Source organism: Etheostoma spectabile, chromosome 17, assembly GCF_008692095.1.
Source record: "Etheostoma spectabile isolate EspeVRDwgs_2016 chromosome 17, UIUC_Espe_1.0, whole genome shotgun sequence".
In the NCBI taxonomy this organism is placed as follows: domain Eukaryota; kingdom Metazoa; phylum Chordata; class Actinopteri; order Perciformes; family Percidae; genus Etheostoma; species Etheostoma spectabile.
The window spans coordinates 16,372,879-16,391,398 of NC_045749.1; the positions used below are offsets into that span (position 1 = coordinate 16,372,879).

The window sequence follows — 18,520 nt, forward strand, 5'->3', positions numbered from 1 at the left end:
GGAAATTTCTAAGTGACCCCAAACTTTTGACCGGTAGTGTATATATATCTTTTTTGACAGCCACAGTTTACTTAGTATAAAGCTATGAACTTGAGCTTGAATCCTTTATTATATATTTTAGCATTATTAGATAGCAAAACAAACCTATCCATTTATAAACTCTTCCAGCAGTGCTATTTTCTGGTTCATAAGGCACTTGCACATGCAGCATAAGATGTGGCATTAGAACTGATAAAACCATCCACACTACTTCATTCACCCGTCTTTGATGAGGTAATACTTGAGGGCCTGGTCAGCGTTAGGTCCTGGTGTGGCAAAGCAGCTCTCCACCAGTGCAGAGAGGCCCTCCACCCTCTCCTTTGGCTCCACCCCGAAGAACAGGGAGTCGTGCAGGCGGAGCTGGGGCGGGGTGCGATATGGCTCCGAGAACTCTGCGTTCTTGAAGAGCTCCAGAGAGAAGGGGAAGACTCCCTCACTGTGGCCTGCCAGTTCGAGGGCTGAGTTGCGCTGACTTGCCTGGTATCCATCCGACACTTGGTACTCCCTGGGGAACTCACAGGTGACTGGGAGCACTAACTTGCTGGTGCGTACTATCAGGTCCCTGCTGCTGCCTGGGCTGCTCCTAGGGAGGCCTGTCACCAGGTTGGTCGCCATAATCTTATCATCTGTCACCTAGGGATCGACATTCAGTTAACAGCATTTTAATAGCTTCAACAGTCGGTGACAACCTCACACAACTCACTTTTAAGGCACTACTCTTTAATATATTGGTGTAATCGAATATGTCTCATTGCCCCAGCTAGCTAAATCCCGAGCACATTCTGCATAAAAACTTTGAACCCAATGCCTCTGACCTCTACCACGGTGCCGCAGGTCTTGAGGCTGAAGCTGAGGTTGATGTGTGTGCCATTAGAAACACCTCGACAAGACGAATTGGACAGAGAAAGCTCCAGTCCTCCTACAAGGTCCTTAGGAACTGACACAATAATAGAGCTGGAATCACACTGGACTGGCACTGCAGGAAAGGGAGACAAAGATATGACATGTTAGTATGTAGGTCCCATAACATGGCACAAATCATGAACACAATGCAAAGAGAGAAAAACAAACCACACACTCTATTTGTTGGCTAATTACATAAAGAAAGATAGATTATTAAGAAAGTAATCAACATTTATTAATTGATAATGACCATACATGATGGATACAACCGTAAATATCTTTGGGTTTTGGAAAGAATATGTGAGTAGAGGATGACACCTTGGACTATTCCAATATCTAGCATTCTTATACACAAACACTGATACACACCCTGACATATGCGTTTATTCTCTCCCAGCTCCAGCCCTCTGGGACAGTGGCATTGATAGGAGTCCAGCAGCGAGGTGCAGCCATGGCTGCAGCCTCCATTGTTAACATGACAGCCTGCTATCTCTGCAAGAGGTGACAAAGAGACATGAAAAAGATGAAGCACACATGCATGGTTCCCTGGTTTAACCATCTCTGTACAACACTGACTGATGTGTCACACAGTATCACAACACAGGTGTACCTCTGCAGTTGCTTCCATCCTCGTCCAGCACACGGCCTGGCCCACACTCACAGCGCCTGGAACCTTTGGTGTTCACACACACCTCTGCACAGCCGCCGTTGCCCTTCTCACATTCATTTACATCTGATCATGGGACACACACCACAGCTGGGTCAGGTAATATTATCAGATGAGTCCTTTTTCAATCGACTGAATACCAGATGGGTGCAGTTTATCACCTTGAGGCGATTCACTTAGTGTTCCTGGGAGGAAGATGATGAATTGACTTTGAAGGACTTTATAACTGCGTTGATAATACTGAGAGGACTGGTAAAGAAATAATGATGGGTGAAATAAAAGGAGCAACTAAGGTGAGAGTGCAAGGGAGTGAGGAAAGAGAGGGAGCGAGGATGGAGGAATGAGACATTTGATTTTGTTGATGAGTGAATAATGAATCAATGGGACCTTTCAGGTCGGCTAGTTTCCCACTGCATGCCTGTCACATATCACTGCACAACATCCGGTGTACCACACGTGCACGCACGCACGCACACAGGCACACACGCACACACACACACACACACACACACACACACACACACACACACACACACACACACACACACACACACACACACACACACACACACACACACACCTGGAGTCAGCAAACTGTAAACCCAGATTTAGTTGTAGGCTAATTGTTGTGGTTTTGGTTGTTCTGTTTCCTGTTATTTGCTCTGTTCACTGTTTTAAGTTGTTGTCCGTGTTTTGTTTCCTTTTTCAAGTCATGGTTATGGTTCCTGTCTTGTGTTTTTCCATGAGTGTCTGTATGTTCTGTTTCCTGTTTTATTTTGATAGTCTGGGTTTCTGTCTGACTTTTTCTTGATGTACTTCCTGTCTTTTTGGTTTTCCCGCCCATGTGATTGCCTGATGTTGTTCACTTGTTTCCCAGCCCTTGTGTCACCTGCCTTGCGTTACTTCGTTGCCCTGTGTATTTAGTCTTTGTCTTCCCCTTGTCCCTTGTCCTTTGTCATTTCATTTTGTGTTGTGTCACCCCATGTAACTCCGTGTCTGGTTCTTTGCTCCCTGGATTTCCTTTGGTCTGAAGTTTCTGATTTGTTATGCTCTTGTTTTTGGATGACCTGTTCTTGTTTTCTACACTCTGGATTAGTTTTCGCCTGCCACACTCAGTACTTTCTTTGTTTATTTGTACTTTGTTTTTTGGACAAATAAATCTTCCAACTTGGATTTCTCTTGCAGGCCTGTCTGCTTTCTGCATTTGTGTCCTCTACTTCCCTGAACTGTCACACTAATTAAACCTTTTAGTGGTCAGAGACTACTATTATTCTTTCATATTCTGTTATTCATTACCAGATCACATTAGTTGTTTGTAATAATTAGCTTACTTCATAAGCAAACATCATATTAAGCAGAACTAAGATGGGATGGGTGGGGTCATTTGAACTGTTCTGCGCTGAAACAATGCAAAGGCTGATGAGGAAAACATATATATTCTGAGAGGTTTCTGTCCTAGTTAAAGTAATTTAACAGTGTTGTGTTAATGTTCTGGGTGTGCATTTATGTTATCTTGGTTTTAGTTTTGTATGGTTGAATTAGTCAATATTTATCTATATTTATTGTTGCACCATGACTGAGACCCAGGTGGGGACTAATGGCTTCTGGGCAGTGGCAGACACTTTTGAAAACTAGTAATTTTGTCTTTTCAGAGAAATTGTCCATATAGAACTTTGTAATAGGGGAAAACAATTTGCTTTGAACATGTTCTAAAAAGCATATTGTCATAAAAGAAAACAAATATCTGTATATAACCTATTTTGTAATAATCATAACTACCCTACATTTTTGTATTTGCTGTTTCTTTGCTTATTCAACATAAAACATTAATATTTTTTTGTAATGACTACTAATGTAAACTTGGTTTGTCTTCTGCATCAACTTACTGCTCTGTGGTGATACATCTTGACCTTTTGTAAAAAAGGAGATGGTTTAGGCCAATGGGTTTCCACGCAAATTTCAAGTAAAGTCAACTTATTCGGGATAAGTGTACAAAAACATTATTTCAATCTTTCTGTCATTATCGTTGCTCCCTTCATCCTGCTCTGCACTCATCTTTCCTATTTTATAATCTACTGTAGTAGATACATTACAGTAGTAGATACAGATACAGTATCTACTGGATCAGGGGGTATGTGGAAAGATTGTGGAGTAGCTTTTTTGATAAAACAGAATTTACTTTTTGATTTAAAAAAAGAATATCCACATAATGAATCAGCTATAACATTTAAGCAATGTTGTGATTAAGCGTTAGCAAGTGAGCAGAGACATTAAAACAGCTAGATAGAAGTAATAGATAAATGTTGAAATGAATAGCGAAAAGTATGGATGGTTAACAAAAAACATGATAAATGAATATGTTGTTGAAACAGTTGCCTAAAGGTAACAGATCAACATTTGAAAGCTTTAGGAAATAAATGGTTAAAACAATTATATAAACATACTGCAAAGCCAGTCTGATTGATTTTGCTTGTTAATTTTAAGAAACCTTTTCCAGCCTATCTGTCTTCCATGTCTATTACACAACTTATCTTTCCCCTCTCTTCCTCCATCTGTCCGTCTGTCTCACCCAGGCACGTTTGTCGGTCTGGTCCCAGGGCAGTTCCAGGAGCACAACGACAGTCAGACACGGGACATCTGGGACCTGCACAGTCCACCTCATCACAGATATCATAGAAATCTGGGCAACACACACATACACACAACAATAGCCAGTAAAACAAAAAGTAACTCATTTATTGGATTAAGTGATTTTAATATGCATATTGGACATGTTCACTCACGGCCACAGTAAACATGGAAGCAGACTGAGGGTTTGGGCAGGCGATAGACAAAGTATCCTCCAGTACAGGCCTTTACATCGGCACTGGAGTTCCACTGGCAGCAGTTGTCATTGAAGCTGGCGCAGACAGGCAGGGTGACGATTCCCTCGTGGGGTTGAGGGTGGCTGCCGTTGAGCCAGATGGGAGCATGAGTGCCACAGTGATTCTCAGAGACGCAGAAGGTGGGCATGGCGTCCCCTGCCATACCGGTGAAGCGGTACCATTCTCCAGACACGTGGCTGTCACACAGGGGCACACCGGATGACTGGTTGACGTGGTAGTCTGTGTTCCTCCACGGTTCATTCAGGCTGATGTAGGCAGAGCATGGGTCCAGGGCTGAGGTGGCAAAGAAAAGAAAAACAAAAGAACATGATGTAAATGTGTGTTTTACTTAAGATAAGGAGAATGAGCCAGAGAGGTTGGTTGGTTGAGTCTGAAAGGTGGTGGAAAGTAACTGTTTACTTAAGTACTGTAAGTAGTTTACTCAAGTGTTTGCATTTTGAGCTACTTTATACTTCTAGTCAACTAGATGTAAGTTATAGAGCGTGTGTTTTTACTTTGCTACAGTACATATATTTAAAAGATCTAATCACTGGTTATTTTTCAGTTCAGGCCTGTACGTAAAAACATATGATAGGTTTACAAAATATGATACAGTAAATGGAGTTGTTAAAATTAGCGGCTTACACATTATTGTGACAATGATACTTCAATAATAATACACACACATGCAGTATATATTATCTACACTGTATAGTACTGTAGCTCATTCTACTTTTGATAATGTAAGCATACTTTGCTGTTATATAGCCTTAAGTACAATTTTGAATGCAATGCATTGTATACTGCACATTGTATAATTGTACCTAACTAAAGATTCTAAATACTTCCACAATCACTGTTAAAGGACCAGTTCCGAAATGATCTAGCTATTTTTTTATTTTAAAAAGAAAACATATTTGCTCACTATGTTTTTGTACAGCTAATGCAAGTAGTTTTCTTTTTATCGTTCCAGGTTTTGAGATTTCTGACTGACACATCAATATAATGGAGGTGAAATAATGTTTTGTTTCTGGTGCTCACAGCATTGAAAACTTACCTTTAAAAAGACATTCAAAACAGGGGCACTCTGAGGGATTTAAGGTGACAACCATGAACCACAACACCCCCGTTTTGAACTGAGTCGGGGACCTTTGTTGTAAGTCCGTCCCCATATCTCTCCCCCTCATTTCCTCTAAAGTTATCTCTCTAAGGAAGGCATGAAATGTCCACTAAAACTATTTCAAAACAAGGTCCTGACTCTATTGCTTACAATAATCACAGACCTCATTGCCAATACCTTTCAGTAGCAAGTACCAAAAGAACAAACAGAAATCTCAGAAACTATTACTGTGTGGATACCTATAAATGTGAGAAATGATGTTGTTTTGTTATTTTGTGAAGTGACCATTTAGAAAGACTCACATTTCTTCCAAGTCTAAGCACTATATCTCATGTTTTTGTACATTTAACCTATACAGGTCAATTGAGCAAACGTGATACCATGAAGCAGACCTTTGAACCGACAAGATAAACTGCAACACATAGTCAATTCTAATTGAGCTAAAAGTCAACCACAAAGAACTCGTTATCCAGTCCGCTCAGCGGCGACTCTTTTCACCACAGCCATCTTTGCAGAATCAGGAGAACACTTGAATGAGCACAGCAAACAAAGTGCAGCAAAAAACAATCAATAGTCTCTCCCTCACTTCATGCCCTCTCAACAGTGTAATTAAGAGGTAGGCATAAAACAAAAGGAAAGAACAATACATGAGGAAAAGTGGGCAAGAGCTTGAGTGTTAAACACTAAGAATCAGCAGGGATGAAGAAACAGCTGGAGGCTGATCTTCATTGACAGGACACAAGTCAGGACACATGACAGCTTTACTGGAGCAGCCACATGACCAAACTTAATTTAGTTGGATTCAAATTTTGTAGAAAATTAACGCTTTCCGGTACCTTTAATGAAATGTGCTTTCCGTGTGTAATGGAGACCATAGGTTTACAGTACCAGTTCCTTTCACAATAAACATGAAAACACATCCGAACAATGGTAAGAAAAATTAACTGACTGACATCTTAGTTCCTGGAATCCATGAAGAAATATTTGTGTAAGATGGACATTGTTTTTTTAAACCTCCATACACTAATGGACAGTCCATCTTGTCGTTAACTGCTGCTGCAACAAAAGCTGAGGGATCAATCCACGTCCCACTGACAGCAGAAAGGACCAGTTTTGAAGACATACGACTGACCAACTGTGTTTCAGCTGGAGCAGCACAGAAAAGGCAGAGGACATAGCTGACTCATGCGGGTGTATGCTAATGGTGGCGTTAAATCTTCCAGTCGGGGCTTGAATAACTTAATATGGCTTTTAAGGGAACGTGGAGCCACTCCAGACCTGAGTCAGACTCCAGCCTCTTGTACGCACAGACATAGATGAAAACCCAGAGTAAACCATATCCAACCCTATTGTTCTTCATTATAAATATTTTTTGGTAAAGGATGAAGCTGGGTGCCCGGATAGCTCAGTTGCTAGAGCCAGCTAAGGTTTACTCCTCAACCCAGCAGGCCCGGGTTCAACTCCAACCTGCGGCCCTTTGCTACATGTCATTCCCCGCTCTCTCTCCCCTTTCATGTCTGCAGCTGTCCTATCAAAGTAAAGACCCAAAATGCCCCAAAAATCTTTAAGGATGAAACTGATAATATTCTATTATTTCTCATACTGTCTAAACATCTCATGAAAGTGTCCTCAGATCTGGAATTGGTCCCCGGGTGCTGTAAATGGCTGCCCACTGCTCCCTTGAGGGATGGGTTAAATGCAGAGAATGAATTTTGCTATGTGTAAGTGACAATAAAGTAACTTTACCTTTACTTTAACCTTTAATAAATTGATCATACTAACACCCGTACTCCCTGCGTGGCTGACACCTGATATATTTTACTCCTCTGTGCCAGTGTCAACATCTATTAAATCTATCTATTAATCTATTAAAACCTCATCAATTAGAATTAATGCAGTGACACTGAATGTCCTGGATTTTCCAAAGTTCCAATGTTTTGGTTTTGCTCAAACATTTCTTCAAATCTATAGACCAAAGCTATACCAGGTTTTTATAGGGTGGGAAAGCAGCCAGGGTAAGGAAATCATTATGACAAACATTTATTACACATTACCTAATTTTCTGTTTAACTATTGGTCAGCATATATACTCAAATTTACTTACTGGCTTCAACCACCAAGGTCGTTAATAATCAGATGTCATCTATTTTTACATTTATGTCTACCTCCACCCTGCAATCCCCCTTATACTACTGTGTTGAGCTATTACACTTTTTAGAGACAGACTTTGCCTGCATCCTGCTTGTTTTGTTGCTTTCAAGTTGAACACTTTGCCTCCTCTCTTTTTCCATGTTATCCATCCCTCCCAATTACTGTAACCCGCCATAGGATGACCTTCCAACCCTAAAACACCACCAGAAATCACTCATATCCAAGATATAAGAGGCAACAAAAGAGGCGAGGAAAGAGGCGATGAAAGAGGCGAGGAAAGACAAAAGAGGCGACAAAAGACGAAAGAGGCGAGGCAACGAAAGACTAAAGAGGCGACGAAAGAGGCGACGAAAGAGGCGACGAAAGAGGCGACGAAAGAGGCGACGAAAGAGGCGACAAAAGAGGCGACAAAAGAGGCGACGAAAGAGGCGAAGAAAGAGGCGAAGAAAGAGGCGACGAAAGACTAAAGAGGCAACAAAAGACTAAAGAGGCAACGAAAGACAAAATAGGCAACGAAAGCGGCAACGAAAGAGGCGACGAAAGAGGCGACAAAAGACGAAAGAGGCAACGAAAGAGGCAACGAAAGATGAAAGAGGAAACGAAAGAGGCGACGAAAGAGGTGAGGACACGAAAGAGGCGAGGAGACAAAGAGGCGAGGAGACAAAGAGGCGAGGCGACGAAAGAGGAAAGAGACGACGAAAGAAGCGACAAAAGAGGCAACGAAAGAGGCAACGAAAGAGGCAACGAAAGAGGCAACGAAAGACTAAAGAGGCGACAAAAGACTAAAGAGGCAACCAAAGAGGCAACCAAAGACGAAAGAGGCGACAAAAGACTAAAGAGGCGACAAAAGACTAAAGAGGCGACGAAAGACGAAAGAGGCAACGAAAGAGGCGACGAAAGGGGCGACGAAAGAGGGCGCTGTTTCAGCTGGCAGCCCACTCACTCTGACATCTCTCCATTAGTGCATGTATAGGTCCTGAGCATGTGTGTATTTTAGGCCTGTGTGTGATCACTAACAAACTGTAGTACAAAATCATATGTATTGTTTGGATTACAATGTGCGGAATTGCTTTACGTTACCTATTTATGTATATTTATTTATATTTCTCACTGTTAATCACCGGCTTCTGTACAGCATCAACAGGGGACGCCAATGTTGTTTACGTGTGTGTGACGTCAAAACTGTAACTGGTGCAAGTTCACGAGTTAGTTACAGGTTTGACTGCCGTTCCAGGGCATTTTCACGAAGAAGGTTGACAAAACACGAGTTAATTAGTGCATGGGAGGGCGGGGTCATTGGAACTGTTCTGTGCTGAAGAGATTAAAGTGTGTTTAAAAAATTGTTCTGTTACAGTTTTGGGATTGCATTTATGTTACATGGGTTTAAATTTTGTATTGGTGATTTAGTGTTCATCATGCAGTACTTTGGATATTACAATATGCTTTGTCATCCTTTGTGTTTTACTGGTGCCAATGCAGCGAATACATTGTACATCTTAAAACTTTACTGTTGTAAAGAAAAAAACATACTTATAAGAATGACTTCTTTCTGTAATTTTGATAGGTATAACTTATGTTAACTGTTTTTTTTAGTAATGACTACTAATGTAAACTTGATGTGTCTATTGAATCAACGTACCCCTTTGTGATGATACAACTTGACCTGTTAAGTTTCACCTTGTGTAAAAACTTAGACAGTTTAAGGCAACGGGTTTCAACAAAAATGTATAGTAAAGACAAAAGACAACTTTTTATAGCAATAGTTGGGATCTCTGTTGGTTCTTATTTAATTTTTCAGTGAAGTTAGAAAACAAAATTCTCAGTAAAAGAAAGCTCTGCAAAAATATTTATTGAATGAGTTTTTTTAGATGACTTTGAAGCACCTGGAGATATTCTTTTCACAACAAAAATGGAAAAGATTACATCTGTATGTAACAAATCAATGTGCCCCAGGTACACTGGACGACATCTTCCTTTAAAATTCCACCTACACAAACTGCCGTAAACACTCCCTAGAGCTCTAAATGTGTTGATCCACTGCTTAAAGTAGTCCCTCCGTAATGCATTATTTACCTCGGTTTGAATAACATTTGCTGAAAGCAACAATGCCCAGTTGCCCAGGAAATTAAGCTTTTTTATCTTCTTTTTTGATAAATGAAAGTATATTTGACTCGTCTTCAGTTGAAATGAATAGACAGAGGGCATGGCTGGTTAGGGAAATCCACAAGTACTGGATGATGATAATCTATAGAAACAAACTCATTGCTGTACAATAACTTAAATAATCTTCAACTACAAGCTAGCTGCTTTGAAAAGTGAAAACAAATGTTAACTTACCTACACCTGTAACTGCAACAACCTCCAACAGCAGACTGGTAATTACCCAAAACATCATGATGCGTAAATGATAGCAAAGCTCAGGACCGAGTGTGCATGTGTGTGTTTGTGTGTGTGTGTGTGTGTTGCTCTTCTGGTTCATCCTTAGGGGAAGCCTGTCTTTAATAGGCGCCTCTTATCTGTATGTCTCATTTTGTCATGTCTGTTGCTCCAAATCCAGTGACAGGACCATCCTCCCATTGTTTCAGACTTTAGTCTTCACAGTCCACTCATTCCATCCTTGCACACAAGACCTTAAACTACATCTTTTTTGAAACCACGTTGTGAAAGTGTGGTTGTGTCTCAATCTTTTCTCATCCTTCCTGATTTAAAGGCCTTGTAAAGCAGAGCAATGATCTGATCTGCGGCAGCATTAAACCAATCTGATTAATCTACTTAATGCCGTGTTGATGCGTCTTTTGCTTTGAGGCAGCAGTGAGGTTTGCACATTAAAGATTTACTTTAGAGTAGACTGAGGACTCACTGTGCCAATAAAATGTGTATGTTCTTATCTAGCTCATTACTTTACTACTACTCTTGGCCAGAAAATGTCTAAAGCCCATTCAAGCCCATTTCATTTCGAAAGTGCCCAAACTAACAGGATGTTTGCAGTTTTTGTTTCTCATATGTAATTAAATCAATGGAGACATTAATCCACCAGGCTGTTAGAAGAAATGAGGTGGAACAGGCCATTCTTCTTTAGTAATTATAATGGAAGTAAGACACCGTGAGCCCACCGGGCAGCAGGTCCCTATGGCCAAAGATCAATCAGCACTTTATAATGCTGTACTACTGCATAACCACACTGTACATGAAAAGCATACAGTGCTATGTGTATAGTTTTCCATGTTTAATGTTCCCCTTGTTTATGACTTTAGTTCAATTCTTCTCTACATTTAAGCTTAATTTAGTTTGGATTTTTGAAATACTGTGGTTGACCAAGGTAAAATATCAAATACAAACATTATCACATTAAATACATTGTTACAAATAACATGAAACAACAAAAAATGTTAAAAAATACGTGACGCCCAGACTCGGCTGGGAGCGAAGGCCAGAGGAAAAAAGTATGTCTTTAGCAGGGACTTAAAAGTATATATATATAGTCTGCGCTTCTGGAATATTTTTTATTTTATTTAACCTTTATTTATTCAGGGAATGTTCACTGAGAGGCAGCCTCTCTTTTGCAGGAACACCTTGATCACATTCACACAGTTGCACACATTCCTACCTGGAATATTCATTGGAAGGCTGGGTTTAGGTTTGTTTTAGTGATTTCACCGCTGTGAAATGTGTTGCAGGATGAGGTTAAAATACACAGGTCGGGGCACCCAGATAGAGGTTTTCTCCTCAACGCAGTGGACCCAGGTTTGACTCCGACCTGCGGCCCTTTGCTGCATGTCAGTCCCTTTCTCTCTCCCCTTTCATGTCTTCATCTGTCCTGTCAAAAATAAAAATAGATACAGGATGTTTTTTCCTTTTTAGACACTTGAGGCGAGGCATATGAAAGGCGAAGTTAATCTATTGGTCGACCACTTTGGGCCTGGCTGAAATAGCTCAAAAACAGATTTTGTACGGACAGTCATGGTCCCCTGAGGTTGAACCCTGGTAACTTTAGTGATCCCTGTTCTTTTCCACTAGCACCAACAGGAGCTTAACTTTTTTGACTTTTAGTGAAATGTCAAAGGAGTGTCGTGAAATTTGGTAGACGTTCATGTCGCTCTTAGGATGAATATAACAACCTTGGTGATCCCATGACTTTACATCGTTCACCATCATCAGGTCAACATTTTGTCTGATACTTTGGTTCATGACCTAATACCAGCAGAACTAATGGCATTCCCATCCCCCAAACATAAAGCCACTGTTAAAATGTAAAACTAAGATGCCCGATATGGTATATTTTCATAAACTTTTCAGTTTTTAGATGTGAATGCAATTTCAATAGACCATCATAGCCATGCTTCATGTACCTTTTGCATGGAAACAGTTTATCCCCTCAGTTGTATCTCATAGGATGTCCTGTACAGGAAAAGCTGGAGGCCAAGGAGAGACGGAGGAGGTGGTCAAGACCTTGAAAAGCTCTGTCTTGTACATTTCTGTATGTCCATTAATCACTTCACTTCCAGTGGGAACAACAAAAAACCTCAAGTGGACCACTGGCTCCAAAAACTGGATAAGGATTTTATTGATAATTGAATTACATTTCTCTTTTATACATATTTCATAAATGATACAGGATTTTACATTTTTCTTTTTTTTGCCAACATTACAGCATCATATGTCAACAGAAAGAAAAAGAAGACAAGAAAAACGAAAAAAATAAAAAATAAAAATAAGAGGTCAGAATGGCGTCATTTCAATTCCTGCATTCTGCTTCACTCTTTAGGCATTTGAGACATATCTTATTGTAATTGCACACAAACAAGATTTTTCAAAACAAACACACATTCAAAAAATTGAACAATAATGTCGCTTTGGAGAAAAAAAGGCTGAGGGTGGATGAAAATGACAGGAGAGAGGGATGAGAATGGGAGGTGTTCCCCGATAAGCTAAGAAAGAGCGCTTTTCCACTTTTCCTTTGGACTTAAAACCAGGACGTTGGCAACTGAGGTCAAGAGGTCTCCTTCATAGGTGCACTGAGGATGGAGGGTGTTTTTCCATTCATTGGTGAGTATAAATGCACGTTGAGGGAGGAGTTAATGGGAGTAAATAAGATGAAGATGGTAGTGTGGTTTGAGCAGTTGGTTGGCTGGAATTTAAGTCAGATTTGGCAGGGCAGATTCTAAAGACGCAGCCCTGTCCACTGTCCTTTATAACTAGGAATCTCTACAAACAACGTTCTTAAATTATCTTTGCAGTTTTTTTTTTTGATAAAATCTTTTTTTTATTATTTTCACATAATTTCCCATGTAAACATACATTCATGCAACACCCTCTTTATAATAAAGTTTCCCTATATTTGATATATTTTGTTTTTAAAAAAATAAACAAGAAAACAAACACCAGGCAATAAAAAGGTGGATGGTATGATAGAAAGAAGGAGGTGATGATGGAGATAAGTGTGGTGTAAAATTAGCAGAGGGAAGGATTGGACTGCAGACAGAGACTCTCACCTGCCGCAGTACATCTCTAAAGAAACGCCGTCATCGTGTGTGTGTGTGTGTGTGTGTGTGTGTGTGTGTGTGTGTGTGTGTGTGTGTGTGTGTGTGTGTGTGTGTGTGTAAACCGTCCTACTCAGGAAAAACACATAAATGCTATGAAGTTAGATGAGGGCGGAGTTGATTTGTACCACTATTGACAGGTGGTGATTAAAGGCAAAGGATTCATGAACATGGTGGTCTAAACTTTGCCTGCAGTGCACTCCCAGACACACTTCTCAGCATTTCAATTTAATCCTCCTTTATTTAAAGGTTTCATTCCAAATAAGATATTAACTATGTTAATGAACTTGCCATTTATTAATTGCTATACCTTTGAAATCATCCAAAAGGCACGAACACACACACACGACCAAATCCTGTCTTGAGATCTGCATGGCTAACTTTTGATTGGACCTAAAAGCATGCATTTGAATCGAAAATCGGCAGTTAAACACAAGGATCTCTTCTGTAGGATTCAGTCAACCGTCCACGCGAGACACACAAGCAGGATCTTAAATTAGACTAGATGTTCAGGGACGTCATGTCATTGAGAGGGGCCTTCGATCCTCACCCTGAACAGAAAACCAAGTCAAGCTGACAAAGGTTTATTGAGTGACCATCCCTTAAAAAAATGGACAACATAAACATATGGCTTCTATAACCTTTTGATTTATAGGGAAAAGGATGAGACTTCAGCTAGATTCAAATAGGTACAAAATTCCAATAATGCTCCTACACATTCACAAATGTCTAATGAGGGCACACCACAGCATGCAGTCTACCCTTCCGTGTCATCGGGGGGGGGGGGGGGGGGGGGGGGAGCAGGGGGGCATTACAGTAACAGTGGGAGGAGAACGCTCTAAAAAAGCCTCTGTGAATCAGTGCCATGATGCTTTTTTTTTTAGATCTTGCCTTCTGTTAGTTTGTCAATAAGCATTGTAAAGGGAGAATCATGAAAACATTGTTAAAATGCACATCGCATGCTGCTAAAGGCCAAGTCACTGAAAATCTGATAATATACACCTCTAAAAACAATACTTTCGATTGGAAAAAGAGAAAATATTGAACTGCAGGCAATTTACTCAAATCCTGCACCTGGTGTATAATGCGGCTTTACTCTTTTTAAAAGCCCATCAGATATATTGAACTACTGTATATCATTCCTGTGGGTTTGTCTGAGACAACGGTCACTACACAGTGTAACGTCTCTATTATGTTAAGCATTTCCGCGGCAATCTTTGTATTCATGAGATGATTATAAATGTCAAGCATGGCCTTATCCACATCAACATTCTGCGTTGCTCAAAATCAATTCCAATCAAAGCCATTTTCACCCTGATTTGGCTTCAACATGGCTTCCCCCTCTTCGATGGCCATGCACAGGAGCCTTACATCCAACCTTGGATGTAGTTACTGTGAATTACAATGTGTGTATTTTGTCATGACAAAATATAAAATAGTTAGCTCAAGTTAGTAAATGCATACATTATTAAGCTTTGTGTGTGTGTGTGTGTGTGTGTGTGTGTGTGTGTGTGTTAACTGTTAGCGGGGGTCCTTCATGGCAGGAGATCTTCAGAGGATGTAAATGAGTTTCTGATGAAACAATGTTTGTAAGAGAGCTCCTCCCCCCACTGAAAAAAACTAGCCTCTGGTCATCTGGTTTATTTGATTGTATACATATATAGATATATATATTTATATTCTTTTCATAACAAATATACTATGGCTTTCAAAATAAAAAGTGCCAAAATATTTTTTTTTGGAATAAAAGAACACACAGTGATGTTGTTGTCGGTAGTACTCTCAGACCGGGCCGCTACAGGACGTCAACAGGAAGAGGAAACCAGGCGTCCTCATGCCTATATCCTGCGAGTCGAGACAGGCTCCTGACAAAGGTCACACTGGGAGGGACAGCTGTCCGTCACCTGGAGAAGGCGTGGCCCAGGGAGGGAGAGGCAGCAGAGTTCAGCCACAGGAAGATGAGGGTCCACCTGACTTCCTTGTAAACTTTAACGTGTGGGGTGGGAACTCTCTCTGGATCCTACCAAGAGCAGGTGTGTGTGTTGACAGTTTGACTGCTAGAGGAAGCAGGACTACACTATGTGTTACACCTGTGTTGACCGGGGCTGAGTGGCCAGGGTCGATGTCCCAGTGTACCCCAAAAGTCCTGCATGCACACGCACAAGCGCACACACACACACACACACACACACACACACATACCGTCACTTAATAACTGCCCCTCTGCATGTCCTCTGATTTGGAGTGTCTAGAGGTGTAATAATTCCTGTTTTCCCCCTGGAATTCCCTGCAGGCTGTCCCTCCGGAGACTTGAGGCATATCCATAGTGCCCAGTTTTATTCCTCCATCATCATCCTCGCCATCCTTTAGCTGTGAGTTTTTCAGTTCCCGGTACTCTTGCCAATCCTTCGTCTTTTAGCGGTTTTCACTTGCAATTCCAACTGAAGTTTTCAGTCAGGAAAGTAAAAAGAAAAAAAAGAAAGAAAATAAGGAGAAAAAACTAACTCCCACAGTCAAGACAGGGATGGGATTTTTGGGTGTGGGAGGGAAGAGTCTGAGGAAACAGTTGGGGGTAAAAGGGGAGGGAGAAGGGTGCAGGACGGAAAAGGGAAGAGGGAAAGGGGGTTTGCAGGAGCTGAGAGAGGAGGAAGTCACTATCATTTCCTATCAATTTTTACTGGCGGTGAGCTGCTGAACCGGGAGCTGGAGCTGGAGTGGGTCCCGAAGACGCTTCAGGTCCAACTCCACCTGGACACGGCGCACAAAGAGAGAGAGGCAGGGTAGAGTAAAAAAAAAAAAATGAAAAGAAAGGGTATGGGAAATGGTATGAAACTAGGTCTTACAGCCGTTACAAATCTATACTCTATTAAAGTACTGGACTGTAAAATGTGAGAATCCCCAGTGTGACTGACTGCAGTGCTCATGTTACATCAAAGAACATCCAGCTTTCACCAAGCGACTGTACCTCCGCGATATCATCCTTCAGCTTGTTGTACTTCTCAATGTCGAAGCGTGTCCTTTTCACCCCCTTGTGGAAGAACAGCAGATACTGTCTGTCTCTAGCGTCCGGGTAAACATACTCCTGCAGGTTATGAAGGAACAGATGGAGCACTTTGTAAGAGGAACCAGGAATCAGATATTCGCCATGTTCTGCTTTCTATGCCTTGGGTCTAATCACTTGAGAGATGATTTTATGATAAGTACCCCATGTCAGTCTCTAGGTATGATGAAGGGTATGTGATGATGGGGGGGCTATTTTAATTCCAAAGGCCAAGGGAACTTTGTCAGGATGCATAGTATCCTGGATCCATGAAATAACTGGCCTTTAAAAATAAAAAATCTGCCTGCTTCTATGGGAATTTAAGATAGGGATACTTATGCCCCCTGTATTTAAAGGAAGAAAATGTATTTATAATTAGTGCTGTCAAACGATTAAAATCTTTAATCACGATTAATCACATTAATGTCATAGTTTTTAATGCTCTTATCAACATGGAAAAGTGGATCGGCTTGCTTTGTGCAAATGTTTTTTTTTTTACTGAAAACAACATTGGAAAATAGCCTTCTGTGGTGTTCAATTTCAGATGTAACATTCTCACTTGGAGAAAATAATCTCTCACACCATGTAACACTGTCCATCAATAAAAGAGTGAAAATAATACTTTGACAAGGGGGGGGGGGGAATTGGCATCAGCTGTGTGCTTGGCCATCAAGTGGTATTTCAGATACCACTTGAGTGTGTGTGGCGTGCCTGTTGTTTTGTTTCTGGTCTACCTAGATCCAGTGTGGTAGCATATGAAAAAAAACTACAAAGATTGCTAGGCCAAAAAGAATGTTAATCTCGCGATAAAAAAATCGGAGTTAACGTTGTTAGTAACGGGTTTAACTGACAGCACTATTTACGATACATTTTTCATTCACAAAGAAAATTGGTGTCCTTAAAGGCTGGATATTTTTCCTCTTTTTGTTTTTAATTAAGGCATTAAGATCAATTTCCAAAAGATGTCAACTAGTCAACTTCAGCATAGATGTATTCACGTGTACTAAGCACTGTATATGTGTGTGTGTGTGTGTATATATAGAGAGAGAGAGATTTATATATAGATAGAAATGAAAACTTTTACGATGAATCAGCTAATCATTTAGTATACATTAAATAATGTCAGGAAATCACAGATAGGATTGGACTAAGGTAACATGTTCAGATTGAAAAAAACACAAGATTTAATTTATGATACAAATGTAATCTAAAATGCTGCAAATCCACATATTTGAGAAGCTTGAGCCACAGAAAGTTTAACCTTAAACCTAATACGTGACTTAAATGATTAACTGTCTATCACAATTGTCAACTAATCATTTAGCTCTAACCCAAGCAGCAGCAGAAGATGATTATTACACTTATGAATATGCATTTGCATTCTTGTTGTGTCTCGTTGGGTCTTACCTGGCGTGTGAGCACGAAGTAGGCGTACATGGCCATGGCCGTGCCATACGTGATAAAGTAGGTGACGGGCTCCATGATATCCCAGGAGTACTCCCACCAGGTGAGCCTGGCCAGGATGCCAAACTGGGTAGCCATGTATGCCATGCCGCCCCACAGCACCCAGGTGGTACGCCGCTCTGCCTTCCTATTCAGCTCCTCCTTAACCTACAGCGAAGTCAAGAAGAACGCAAGAAGACAGCCAGGAATGGACATGAGAATCAAGTTAGGAAGAAGGATAGAGGCCCGGAGCAGCTGTAATTCCCTGGCCTCGCAATGTAAAGTGAGTGATTATTTATGTAATTTTCTCGTGATTTGGATCAAATCCCAAAATTAAAATCTGGCCAGAAGTTTTTTCATAATCCTGCTGTCAAACAGACAAACAAACCAAACCGAGAAAAAAAATAACCTCTCTGGCGGAGGTAATAATTATCTGCAGATAAGAGGATTATACACATCAAAATTCTGAGCAACTACAGCGCCTCTTGGCTTCCATGGAAAAGCACAAAATTGGATAATTTCATTGCAAAGTCATTCATGTTTTACTGTTCAATTATTTGTCAAACATTTGGCTGGGTATTAAAAACCTTGCAATTTGTGGGTCTAGCAGTGACAGCAACAAAAATGTCAGTATATTCAAACGTGTTAAAGGGGCGCTCTGCAGTTTTGGTCATTTCTAACGCTGTTTTCTCGCAGGTTTCTCGGTAGAGCTCCCCCTACAGCTTTGGAATAGATATTTGGCAGCTCCTATGT

The 18,520-nt window shown here is 40.7% G+C and overlaps 2 protein-coding genes across 5 annotated transcripts in view; both read right to left on the reverse strand.

The window, feature by feature from the left end:
• Nucleotides 1-10,246, reverse strand: part of oit3 (oncoprotein induced transcript 3) — an 11,620-nt gene extending 1,374 nt beyond the window's left edge. Inside the window, exons 1-7 of one of the 2 annotated variants that reach the window (XM_032541062.1) lie at nt 10,082-10,246; nt 4,393-4,767; nt 4,179-4,289; nt 1,553-1,675; nt 1,312-1,434; nt 855-1,015; nt 260-672 (exon numbers count right to left, since the gene is read on the reverse strand). In XM_032541062.1, coding sequence (XP_032396953.1) covers nt 260-672; nt 855-1,015; nt 1,312-1,434; nt 1,553-1,675; nt 4,179-4,289; nt 4,393-4,767; nt 10,082-10,223 — 1,448 coding nt within the window. In that variant the 5' untranslated portion in view covers nt 10,224-10,246. Of the gene's footprint in view, nt 1-259; nt 673-854; nt 1,016-1,311; nt 1,435-1,552; nt 1,676-4,178; nt 4,290-4,392; nt 4,768-6,045; nt 6,123-10,081 lie in introns of those variants that run through there. The other variant, XM_032541063.1, reaches the window with a different exon arrangement.
• A 2,038-nt stretch (nt 10,247-12,284) lies between these two features.
• Nucleotides 12,285-18,520, reverse strand: part of mcu (mitochondrial calcium uniporter) — a 55,656-nt gene continuing 49,420 nt past the window's right edge. For 2 of the 3 annotated variants that reach the window (XM_032541068.1, XM_032541069.1), the window contains exons 7-9: nt 17,732-17,935; nt 16,250-16,366; nt 14,142-16,032 (exon numbers count right to left, since the gene is read on the reverse strand). In XM_032541068.1, coding sequence (XP_032396959.1) covers nt 15,952-16,032; nt 16,250-16,366; nt 17,732-17,935 — 402 coding nt within the window. In that variant the 3' untranslated portion in view covers nt 14,142-15,951. Of the gene's footprint in view, nt 16,033-16,249; nt 16,367-17,731; nt 17,936-18,520 lie in introns of all 3 variants that reach the window. The other variant, XM_032541067.1, reaches the window with a different exon arrangement.